The sequence below is a fragment of the Lottia gigantea genome (genome assembly GCF_000327385.1).
Source record: "Lottia gigantea unplaced genomic scaffold LOTGIsca_22, whole genome shotgun sequence".
Lineage (NCBI taxonomy): Eukaryota > Metazoa > Mollusca > Gastropoda > Lottiidae > Lottia > Lottia gigantea.
In genome coordinates this window covers 1,723,612-1,737,104 of record NW_008708555.1, presented here as the reverse complement: position 1 = coordinate 1,737,104, position 13,493 = coordinate 1,723,612, and the positions used below count along the sequence as shown (strand labels likewise).

At 31.4% G+C, this 13,493-nt stretch overlaps 1 protein-coding gene across 1 annotated transcript; it reads right to left on the bottom strand.

The window, feature by feature from the left end:
• Positions 1-2,395: 2,395 nt before the first annotated feature.
• Positions 2,396-13,493, bottom strand: LOTGIDRAFT_115813 (hypothetical protein; the record flags this gene model as incomplete). The annotated part of the gene is made up of 16 exons (XM_009054591.1): positions 2,396-2,480; positions 3,564-3,703; positions 4,116-4,310; positions 6,533-6,643; positions 7,019-7,129; positions 7,634-7,855; positions 8,093-8,325; positions 8,763-8,891; positions 9,227-9,355; positions 10,191-10,245; positions 10,786-10,908; positions 11,446-11,664; positions 11,959-12,126; positions 12,419-12,613; positions 12,941-13,066; positions 13,362-13,493. Coding segments are annotated over 16 exons (2,373 nt in total), but the record flags the coding sequence as incomplete, so codon positions are not given.

Sequence of the window (13,493 nt, the reverse complement as noted above, 5' to 3'; positions counted from 1 at the left end):
CTGTAAAATCTGGAAAATTGGAAAATTCATAAAACTAAGTAATTATTGAAAACGCTTAATCATAATATTAAGCGTTTTTCAATAGTTAATTGCATTTTATGATTTTTTTTTGGATTTATCGGATTATATAAGGATCCTGTTATGCAATTTATGACACCAGGTATATCTACTGATGAATATATGCACTTATTCGCCAAGTTTAAAATCTTTAAATTTCATGTATATTCTAAGATGTAGTATCCCTTTAAGATGAAATTGGTGTGATAATCACACCGTAACATATCATCACCTCGTGGATCAACATTTTATCAGCTCAGAAAAGCATGTCACCTTGGCAACGCCTGCAACAAACCAGTGTAATTTGAATATTGAAGATCTGTCTTCACCAGTTGTATTTTTAATATCATCTTATTACCTGCCGCCACCATATATACTAATTATATTCACTAATTGTCCGTTTATATACTCTATATGACCGCTAGGCCAAGCTCTAATTTCAGCAACGTACTGTATTCTGATCTGAGAGTTGCTGTAGGTCCAAATAAAGTCTCTGACAAAGTTCAGAAGCAATATATATTGAAGCAAAGTCTTGAGTTGTATCAACTACTGATTATACTGACTAATTGTCCGTTTATATACTCTATATGGCCGCTTGTCCAAGCTCTAATTTCAGTAACGTATTGTATTCTGTTTTAAGAGTTGCTGTAGGTCTAAATAAATTATCTGGCAAAGTTCAGAAACCTCATTTATCTTAGAAATACCTAATACTTAGAAGTATACCAAATATGAAAATTTTTAAAAATGTCTCCTCACTAGCGCCGCCGTTGCAATACAGTCCGGCAGGTGCATACAGTGCTTGAACTATACTTAATCTATGTGCACTAAGATGACTGCTATTTTTCGGCCAAAAATTGCGTAGACAGTGCGTAAATAGCAGTGTCATATGGACACATAATTCCTAGACGAGGTTATAGATGGGTATTATTCAAATGGTATTTTGTGTGGAGATCATTGAAAGAATTGGGTCTATCTGAAAAAAATCTTCATTCAAAAAAGTGAAATAATCAGAGATGAAATACAACATTAAGCTCAGGTAAGCCTATCAGATATATCAAGTAATCTCTTAATGGTCTGTTTTTATTCTACACATAGCGTCTAATCCAGCTATATTTTCTTATATTTTTACCTCATTAAATACGACAAACCATAAAAGATGAAAGAAATTTTTTACACTTTTAGAAATTAAGATTTATAAGCCAAATGACAAAGTATTAGTGTTAAGAAAAACGTTAAGAAATCAATATCTGAAATACATCGTTCAAAATAATAAAATAGATTATGTCCTTGAATCGAACTGTACACAAGATCCAAAAATCTTGTTGAATCTCGAAAACCCAAAAAACAGTTAAACAGGGATAATGCTGGGGGGTTAATTTTGAATACATGTAAATATTCTTCAGAAGTACTAGAAATATACGAAAATCACATAATTCCTTTAAAAATACCTCAAACTAGGAACTCTACTCACTATTTCCATATAACGTTTCTATATATCACAGAGTATCTTAAATTGACCAGTCGTCATTTTAACATACATATGCAGGTAATTCTTGACACACATGGTGGATTCGAAGCTCAAATGTCGACGGTAAGCTGTGAATACTATTACTGATTAGCTTAGCTACGAAATTCCAGTCTCTGAGACTAAAGTATAATTGGTCAAAAAAATGACCTACCTGTCCGGTCTTGGGAGGTGTTATGGTGCCACGTATCACCACCTGGTACTAAGAGTTTTGTTTGCTATGAGGGAGATGCATTTTGACCACAAAAACACTTATTCCAGCTTGTTTGATACAGTAGGTCGTATGGAAGGGGGCAGGGTGTTTGAAATTTTAGCAATTAATCAAGCGAGTTATCATTCTTTAAAGGGATGGGTTGGCATTTTCGGGGTTGATTTGGGTCTTATATATATGTAAATAGTCTTCAGAAGTACCAGAAATGTACAAAAGTCGCATAATTCTTCAAAAATAACTCAAGCTAGGAATTTCACTTTCTATTTCCATATTTTACGGTAGAGTCGTCGTTGTAACTTTGAAACGCAAATAATTCTATACAGTCATAAAGTCTTTAATTTTGACGGTGAGTTGTCAACATTGTTGGTGAGTTGTCAACATTGTTGGTCAAACGGATTGCAAACCTGTCCATTCGAACCGAATACATGTCATCTGCAGCCCGGAGTTTTACTAATCTGCTTGAATCCAGTTATTATCTATTAATTAATTAATTAATTATAATCTATTTATGATGATATCAATTTTTATTATAAATTAATCAATTATATATACACTCAATGTTTATATAATACAATACAATATATACAAATATACAATACAGTTTACCCAAAATATTCAGAAAGCCTTGGGTCACTTCTTAATTTCAACTCCAGTGCCATATATTTACCTGGTGCCATTTCTTTATGTCTGAAATTTAAAAAAAAAATTAAGGGTCATTAAGAGTTATCGCTAAGTTTTTACTAAATTCATTGTGGGGAAAATCTGAATATTTTAAGAATATTAAACAATGTCACTGCTGTGATTGCAGCTTTCATCATTTCAACTTTATTTTAGCAAGCCATTTAAAAATAGGGCCCTATAAACTAGGCTTAATATACAAAATAACAAATTCTGTGTTTGTTCTAACTGTTTTCCTCTCAAATGTCAGGAAATTAGGGGAAAATCTTGTGGACTTTCTGATTAGTGAATAATTACAATGAAGGGGGAAGGATGGAGCTGGGTATTTAAAAGAGATGAAGTGGGAGTTGAATCTAATTTAGTACCACTTTATGATTTTGATCGACATGTCACCCTAAACTACATTTCATCTTTTGCAATTTCACAAAACCCCCAATCCTAACCTAACTAGGTTTTGTCCCACTGTTTTGAAATCAATCATTGCTATATATAGTTTATCATAACATTTAAACCACTGACTTTATCAAATTTAAAATAAAAAAGAAAACTTTTTGCATGACTGGAGAAATTTATGTAACTTAAGTGAATAAAAGTTCTTAAGATTTAGATTTCATATTTTCATTTTAACTTTATTATCATTTAGAATGTTACCTAGCAACTGTTTAAAAGATATGACACAACTAATTTTAACTGAAATGTATTGTGTCCATAAGAATCAGGGGTTAATTTTATGAAATTGTAACTTATGATGATTTTCATGTTTCAGTCATTTGTTTTGAAAATTACCAATATCGATTTTAAATTTAGCTTTATTAACCAATCAGATAGTCACATTTCTGAACATCTGAGTTTTATTCCAGTTAAAAGTTTTAACTAACATGAATTGTGTCCATAAGAATCAGGGGCTATCAACAAAAAACTTGTGATGATTTTAATACAAATCAGAATGCCCCTTTAAATCTAGCTTTATTAACCAATGAGATTGTCACATTTCTGAACATCTGAATTTAGTTCAGTTAAAACTTCGTTGAAGCAAGTTTCTGACTGTTGTACAGTATATAAATATGGAAGGACAATGAAACTTCTCTATACCTGTTTAAACGTAGTTCTAAAATATGGATTCTGAACATAGCATCACTACAATAATTCAAATAATCTTCTTCATTTTCTTTAGACATAGAAACTTGATTCTGTTGGTACCAGGCCTGTTTTTTCTGTAATTCTTGAGTTTCCTGAATACAAAAATCATAGAAATATTAAGCAGCTTAATGACATTTTTTGCCTGGAGATCATATTCTTAATCCTTTCAAAAAAGCTTGTCAGGTTTACCTATGGCATGCAAAAGTTTGTTGACCTTGAGTTTGTAGTCATCCTTATTATTTATCTATCATTATTTCTGTTGACTCAGATTTGAAAGTATACAGATAATCAGCGAACACTCAATATGAAGAGGTTTGATCGAAAACCAGTTTATAAAATAGGATCCTTAATTTTCCTTCAAGTGGTAGCACAATGTTTCCCACCCTCACCAAAGGAAACATGTGTTTTTTATATTAAAAACTGCATTTGATTGGTTCAATATCAAATGACCCAGAACAGGAGATGAATAATAATCTTGTCAGAGCATGGACGGAAAATGCCTACCTTTTCAAACCTTGCTTGTATTAAATTGGCTTTATCAATCAGCCTCTGTTTGAGATCATTTAAGCAGTCTTCTTTTAGTTTAAAGGCTTGAGGACGTTGAACGTGTTCTGGGTCTCCTATCTGTGCCAGGAATGGTGCCAAATAATCTATTTCCATCTCCTGTTTTCTCATCTTCTCTTCTAATTGAAGTCTCTCCTAAAAAAATAAAAAATATCAAAGCATAAATTTTTATATAATATTATAATATTAAACACAGAACACAGATTCTACAAAGAGAATTTATAAAATGTAGAATAAACTATAATCCAATAAACAGAACTAATTTCTAACTGAACTACAAGAATATGGTTTATTAAATAACTTTTAGCAACTGTAAATTTTGAAGTTAGCCAGATATTTAGTCCAAATGACTGTAGTATAATGTGGCATGATGCAATTGACTTGATGAAGTTACAGCCGTATTTATAAGCTTATACATATTGAGCTCAATGAGGGCACATATAGAAAATGTCTCAGCAAGAAGCTCTGAGATGAATTTTGAGCATTTAGAGGGCTTAATTCTCACTTCAAAATGACCCAATATCCCTCCCCTAGATACGTTACTGAGTACAATTTCACAGTTAACATGGCTTGGTGCTATTCTTCAAATCAAAAATAATTTTTGGCAAATTTTATCCATGAATTAGCTTTATTATTGAATTCAATGATCCAGTGGTGGGTATAAGGAATTAAACACACTCTGTGCTGGGATATACATTGTGATAATACATAGAGATATATCATGCAGGAGACAGGCTACTAATGACATTGTACAGGATTCTAATACTTGTATTTTATCTCGGATTTGTGTCCTATTTAACCCTTTAATACCCACAAAATAATTACATGATATAAAACCATGCCGTCTGTTTGACAGCTGCTACCAATAGATGTCACATAATGTTAATGTCATTAGATTTATGTTTAAACTATATCACTTGGATTTCGTTATTTACACCTAGAGTTCAAAGCTTTAAATCAGTGCTTCTCAACCTCAGTGAAACCATTCCTCCCCAGAAGATCTTCCTCATATATTCCTCCCCAAAATAAATCATTCTTTTTGAAATGTATTCAATGGATATCTATGAATGGATATAAAATCATACTCCACATATTGAGATAGTTCACTGTGATTTTGGGACGAAAGTTTGTTCAGGATTTTCTGTAATTCCCCCCCTGTCGGGTCAAATTCATATATATATTTATATACAAAAACTCAAATATAAAAAATCTGTAAATCCAACATTGGGCCAGTCTGTTAATGGGACAGCTCTCTGATATACACTGAACAAGATCAAAACCAGCTATTGTGTTAATATCCTTTTTTGTTAATATAAAATTCAGCCATTTCGTTTTGCTTTATAAATAAAGTCTAATTTAATTATCTTTCCTAAAAATATGAGGTTTATATTGAGTAATATAATGAAATAAGTCTGATTCAATTTTGCCGATATCAGCCATAATACAATGTTATTTTTATTTAATGATTATAATTTTTTTGTAAATTATTATCAAGTCTGGCAAAATGACATCTTATCTTTCTTATACCTTGACAATTTATGTTAAAATTTAAATGGACATGACCCTTCACCCACTAAGAGTTGGTTGGTAGATGAAAAGTTAAGATAAACTTCAAGCAGATGCTGGAAGCCACCAATAGTGATAGAAACAAGTTCCATTTTAAATATCTTTCCAGGTTTGCTACCATAGATATGCTCACATAAAATAAGCTTTCTCATTGATAACATTACAATGTAAAAAAATAGCCAGACATGACTGGTACAGACAGCCAAATCAACAACGCTGTACATTGTGAAGGTATATCACACACTGTGTATGGTATGGGTATAAGAATCATTCTATAATTTGTCAGGGTTTTTACCCTCAAACTCACTCTCCAATCTAGATTGGCTGCTAATTTTTCCTAAAAGATTACATTCATTTTAATATCAATCTTGATTAAAAATATCAAATCAATATATAGTTGTTCATTTACCCCACTTTTAGAATTTCAGAGAAAAAAGTTGTCACTAAGTTGAAATTTTGGAAGAAAAATTGAGAAGCTACTTTGTTCAATTGTAGAAAAAAAAAGAGAAGTCACTAAGTTCAAATTTAGCAAAAAATTGAGAAGTCACTAAGTTCAATTTTAGAGAAAAAAAATGAGAAGTCACAAAGTTCAATATTAGAGAAAACAAATTGAGAAGTCACTTCATTCAATTTTAGAAAAAAAAGTGTGAAGTCACAAAGTTCAATTTTTGAAAAATTGAGAAGTCACAAAGTTCAATTTCAGAAAAAAATTGAGACGTCACAAAGTTCAATTTTAGAAAAATTGAGAAGTCACAAAGTTCAATATTAGAAAAAAAAGAGAAGTCACTTACCAATTCTTTACGATGTGTTTTAGCCTTTTCATTTCTATCTGTATCATATACACTTATCTCTAGTTCTGATTCTGTCTCTTCTTTAGTTCTATCATTTAATATTTCTCTAACCTTAAATAGAATAGAGTTTTACACCCTACTTTTCCTTACATCTGTCAATGCATGAATGCATGCTGTCAAATATAAAACACATTCTACCAAGATATTGATAATTATTCTTCAAATCTTGTTTGAAATCTGAATGCAATTAATTAACTTGCACAAAATTGTCATGGCAATGTAAATTGCTGAAACATTGTGTACAATAAAACTCATGATTAGTTAACCATAAAATTGTATTATGTTATTTAATGTGATCCCTATCACTGAATGTCTTAAGGATAAATATTTGAGTTATTTGAACTGACTCATAAAGTTTGTCGTCTTATCTTTTCTGATAACATGAAACAGTAAATCCAAAATGAGATATTTGGTTAAATACAATACCTCTTCTTCCGAATCACGAACTCGCTCTCGACAAATATCTTCTGCTTTTAATAAATCTAACAACATTTCATAAATTTCTACTTGTTTTTTAGACTTGGAATCAGGATCAACCTGTCAATAAAAAAATGCAGTCATGCTTGAAATACCACAATTATATTTTGGATGAATTTGGTAAGCATCTCATACAAACCTCAATTAATTCTTTAGCTTTTTGTCCTTGACTTAAGAATTGTATTAAGATAGGAATTTGTCTGAGTATTCTACTTGTGATTGCTGTTTTAATATGTTTTTAACATAAAAGAAAAATAACCTAAGGCAAAACTGCTGGTCTTTGTTAGCTCTTGTCAAGTGATATTCTTGTCAAGATTAGCATTCCAGATGTAACAATCTTACAGCTTACAAAAAAATAGTAAATATATCTCATTGGCTTTTTGAAGCATATCATGCAAAGGGAAATTCAAACACTTTTGGAAACCTTAATATATAACTGGATTAAAGCTACAAAAAAACCTAGTTAACAAAACCAAAACGACTTTTCTTTGCATCTAGAATATTCATCAATAATGGAAAACAGTACAGTGCCCATTCAGAGCACCTGTTATTACTATCTTAAACTACCTGGAAAGTTTGATGTTGTTGATCTGATTCCCATTTTAACGTGGCTCCTTTCTCTTCCCAATTACTAGGTTTGATGAACTCTCTAGTGGAGGAGGCTATTCTAGCATCTTCTGTATGGTATGTTATTTGAATCTTATCTTCTGACACAGTGAAAGTTAATTCATAGATGTCTTCATTCGCCTCTTTTTCTGGGTTACGTTTAAATTTCTGTAACATTTTCTATAAATAGAAAAGTGATAATTGAACTAGTGATCGCATAAAAAATAAGAATATGTTAATTTGATGGAATCTCAGTTATTGCTAGTCTGATTGGAGAAACAACTTCTGTATTTTGAAAATCGTTCTTTCATTTGTTCATGTACCCTCAAAATCTTGACTTCTGATAATTAAACTTTTTAAATTGTTAACAGATGAATACAATCCATTTCTTCAATGTTTAAATGATTCTGGACTTACATTGATAGGCCTGGCATTACCAGAACTCCCTCCATCTTGAGGACCAAATTTTTTCTGTCTTTTACCAAATTCCACATGTTTATAGAACAAGAAATCATCTCTGTTAACGTAGTGTTCTGTTAGTTCTGAAGGTGTTTCAATTCGTTTCATCAAACCATCCACTCTAGCTTCATGGTAAAATATCATAGTTCGTTCATTTTCTGGTGCTGGAGCACTGGCTTTATAATGATGTTCTGAAAGTAAATACAATTCTTATCATCTTCCTGCTTGATGTTACCATTGAAGGTGGGTACAGAAGAGGTCTAGTGTTCTATGACCAGGCAGGGTATGCTTACTCTTTTAGACACCTGATACCAGTTCCATTACAAACACTCAATTATGATTGATATACTTCATCATGTGAAATGTTCATTAATTGCTACCAATGTTTGGCAATATATTGTTTGGATTTCTGGTTTTGTATTGTGGTTCAGATTTATATGGTGCACGGAGCTGGATTTTTCAATACAGTAGAAAATAGAGGAGAGGAATACACAAGGTAATGAGATACTTGCATGCTGAAGGTGTCAATGATAAAAAAAATTCCCTAACACAATAGTCTAACTTAGTCTTAAAGTAGGAGTCCTTTTTATTCTATTAACACCAGAGCTGATAATGTCAAACTAAATACCTTTTAAACATCTCTGTCGTCCAGGATAATAATACTCTGTTGTCCAGCCTGTACGATGGTTGTGTATTTTAGTATGTAGTTTATCTTGTCGATGTGCGTAAAATTCTTTCGTTTGAACCAGGTCTGTTACTGAAAACAAAAATCGTTATAATTATACTCATATATTTGGTTTTAAATTAATGAGGTCTACAAACCTCTTTATGTGTATAGGGGGCACTGATAGCATCGAATCACACCATTCCAATTTTCATGCCAATGTCTGACTTTATAGCAGTTTCACTAAACTAAGCATGATGAAGTCGCTATCAGAAAAGCTGTAAATGACATTCATAACATTGTGTTAGCTAAGTCATAAATCACTTACTTTTAATGGAATTTCAAAATCACTATTATTAGTTTTGTTTTTAGCTCTTCATTATATTAAAGTGATACTTTATAGAAAATCTAAAATTAAAACAACTTACATTCTCTATCCTCATAAACAGATAATTTACAAATTAAGCCATCAGGTAGGAGATAATGGGCAAACTTCTCTAATTTAGCACGTTTATAGAGTTTACTCTTCTTACCAAACGGACAACGCATCTGGAAATCTGGAAAAATAATGACCAAAAGAGTAAATCATGAGTGTATCAGATTGGGATTGAAAATCATTGTGATTTTGATCAGGCTTGTTGTGTACAATGAGGGAAACTTCTTCAATTCAATTTTCTTCTTTTATTTCTAACTATCCAGCACAGAAAGCTGAAAGAGCTAACGTTTTTTTTTGAGACAAGCTTTAGCTTTTTAAAACATGAATCAGTCGACTTAACAAATTATGAAAATTTTAGAGACCACAGACGTTTGATTTGTGAATAAAACAGAAATTTAGTGGATGATAAATAAGTTAGTCTATTTGAAGCACCTCAATTAAATTTTTGAGAAATTTTTCAAATTTTTTGTCAATGGCTTTAGGACAACGACTGAAACTAAACACTATTCTCTGACACAGTTGAAACACATCACAAGGTATTCTTATCTCCTTGATGTTTTATAGCTTTGATCTTTCTTAATGAATGAAGATAATTAATTAGTTGAATATAACAACCCTGATCATTTATTATTAATAATTATATACACACATATATCAAAACAAAATAAGGAGATGTTGATTTTAATGAATTTGCCAGTCATGTCTGAATAGAGGTCCAGATTCTTGTATTGACTGTATTTTTAAGTTATGTTCAATTCAAGCATCAAAATATATTTAATTTCTTAAACCAATAACAAAATCAAATGTTGAATATGTAGTCATTTAAATAGATGTTCAGAATAACAATTAACAAAAAAGACAATTTGGACTTTCTATCAAACATGACTGGCAAATATAGCCAAATCAAGGGTCCTCATCAGATTTTTTATAACATCGTGGGGAGGGTCATGTCTTACCTTTTAAAGATAATTTAAGGGGTTGAACCCAGGATGGTGGCATGTCTAGGTGTTTCTCTACATCTTTATCTTCATCCTATAGATATTAAATATCAATATTAATAATTATCATAAACTAGAAATAGCATGATTTATATCATGGCTCAATATTCAAATACAATATTTGTTTCAGCTGTAAGGTTTTAATATATAGGAATATGGTTTTCTAATGTAAGCTTAACCAGCTGACAGACCTTAATTTCGGCAATCCATATAACTTTTCATAATTAAAATCTGATATCATATTCTCCTACAATTTTTACTGCAAAAATCTACTACACCAGTTTAGTACATGTATAACTTGCAGTGATTAATATTCTCACTAACAGTAATATCAGGACATTGACAATGGATTCAGATATATCAAAGATATATTGGGTTTTAACAGCTGAAGTAAAGGCCATATACAACTTATTGGTCATGGTTGATTGGTTGGTAGATGACAAGTAAACATGTGCTTTACCCTGTGTCACTGCTTTTATAGGTAACTTACTAACAGGAGGTCTGATTTAAATTTGTAATGATATAGCATAGATTAATCTATTTCAGTACATACCTCATCATCATCTAAACCACCAATCAGATCTTCCTCTGTTTCTGGTATTTGTAATAGTGGTTTATCTGTACAGGGAAACATATACTCCCATTTCGTACAGTCACCTAAATCATAGCTTAATCCCTGTAACACACAACAAAATAAACATATTACCAACTTAATATTCCCCTACTGTCTTGAGCGATGTCAAGTAAAAAAAAAATGGTTTTATACATGATATGACTATCTTAAATCAAAATGAGAAATAAGCAACTCAATAGCTACAAATTTTGATAAATCCCCACGCATTATTGTAGACAAATTGTAAACAAAAAGATAGCTTGCCAGGCAAGGTAACATACGCCCAATGGCAGCTGTCAGAAATGATTAAACAGTCTTTAGTGACTACAGGGTTGCACAATATAGCTAATAGAGTGAAACGTCAAGTCAGACACGATATTTCGGTGAAATATTATCCGATCCAAATGTGAACGTACGGACGGACAGACGGACCGACGGACCGACGGGGTGATTACAATATACGCCCATCTTAGGTGTGGGCGTATAAAAACAAAGGCAAAGTGATCAGAAATAAATAATTTAATCTCTTTCCTAATCTTATATAAAATTAGTTTGAAGACAAAACACAAAAAGAGAAATAATAAGAAAATCAATCATTACCTGTACACCATTAGAACAGTCCTGCATGTTGACCCAATAATTCATATTATTCCAGACTGACTCTATACCTAGATAGTTGGTGCTGTCTACAGGGTGAGGTAAGCCAGTGAACGGTTCAATAAAAAAACTTTCTGCTACCTCTCGTTTACCTGGTAATACTAGAATCCAGGTGTGAATACGTAGACCATACAGTGGATCTGGTGGCGGCTTCTCTAATTCCTGCAATATAAATTACTTAATAAAATATAAAATTCTACTCTTGTACAATTGCTAAAATATGGAATGTTTTCAGAATAAGAGCTTTAATGGGTATATATGAGCATGTTCAGTATAAATAATTAACTTTCTTCATTATTTCATTCAACCAAAGACTAGCTAGTTGACAGGATAGGTAAATCTACATTGTTATCCTTGTGAAAAATTGTAATCTTATTTCTGAACCAAAGTTTTGGTCACTCTGACAAGAAAAAAACTTAAAAATTTATCAGCAAATGTGTAAGTGAACATCTAAACCTCACTTACCAATTGTCTCTCAATTTCTTCTTGACGTCTTTTAGCTTCTTCAGCCTCTTTCTCAGCTACTTTCCTTTGTTCCATTTTAATTTCAAACTTACTACGTAAATCACGAGGTGGTTTGACTGTATATTTCTTTAATTCCTTCTTCTTCACCTCTTCTTCTTTCTGTCAATCATAAATATATTGATAAATCAAACACGAATAATAAAAGGTTTTAAAGGGACAAGTTAGCCATTTGGGTCTAGAATGGACGTAATTTTTTACTTCACTCAGATTATGAAGTAAATACAAAGCCTGGAAATTTGTGCAAGCTCTAGAAGAGAGTGTTTACTATACTTAGAACCTTGATAAAGAAACTTAACGATTTAATTCAACATAATGAATCTTCTGGGCAGTAAACAGCAATTCCATGCACACTTTCAAAATTTGTTAACATTTGTTTATATTCTGTTTTTACCTTTTCTTTCTTTTTAAGAAGTGGACAGATTTCCCTGGTTTCATCAGCCAGACATGTTTCTTTTGTAGCGTAACCATTGACAACGTAGGCATCATAGCCAGCAGCCAGGAGAAATGAACATAATAATGTACTATATTCAAAACAATTTCCCTTCTGTCTCTTTAACACTGTGGTTGGTGATAGCAGTCTTTTAGGCTGAAAATTTCAATAATTATTTGAGATAAGTAAACTTATGAATAATTCAAAGCCAAGTCTGCATTTACTTCAAAACATTTCTTGATATCGATTCACAAAATATGTAGCGAATTTACTCATTTTACTCATCCATAAACATTATTAATATGAATAAGCTTATTAAAAATTGTTCAGAAAAACATTTCAAATACCTTAAATAAATTCTTTGAGGCAGTCATAATTCATCAAAAATAAGCAAGATCATTTCAAGCCATGGGCAAATAGATGTGAATGAGGACATTGAATGAAAACAGGGTCTAAGGTTTTAAAATATATACTATGACTCACTAGTTCATATGGTGGATCTAATGTTTCAAAGTTTAAATAATCAGCTACGAACTCAGCAGCTGTATCCCAGTCATATAATTCTTTATACGGTAGCTGGGTAGGGTTGATTGTTGTACATACTAATTTCTAAAATATAAAACAAGTGATATAATTTAATAGTAATTCATATTCATAGTAACAATACTATGTACAGCACATTATCATATAGTTTCTGTTTATTTAAACTAAACGAAACATGAAATTAGTTCAACTTCATTAGTAGACCTATTTTCCATTCATTAATTCAAATTTTTAATCTTATGAAAGTAATGACTACCTGCAAAGTGGCTGGTTGTAATTCATGTCATAAACAAATAGATCTAAATGTGTTTAATGCTGACACTCAGTGTTTCAAAGTGTTAATAATAACATTATAACTGACCTCAACTCGACACTCGTTGATTGGATTAAGAAACAATGGCTTCCTATCGCGATAGAGATGAACATATTGTCTGCGGAAATTATCAGCATATTGTAGAACTAATAATTCTTTTGGTAAATTATCTTTATATGA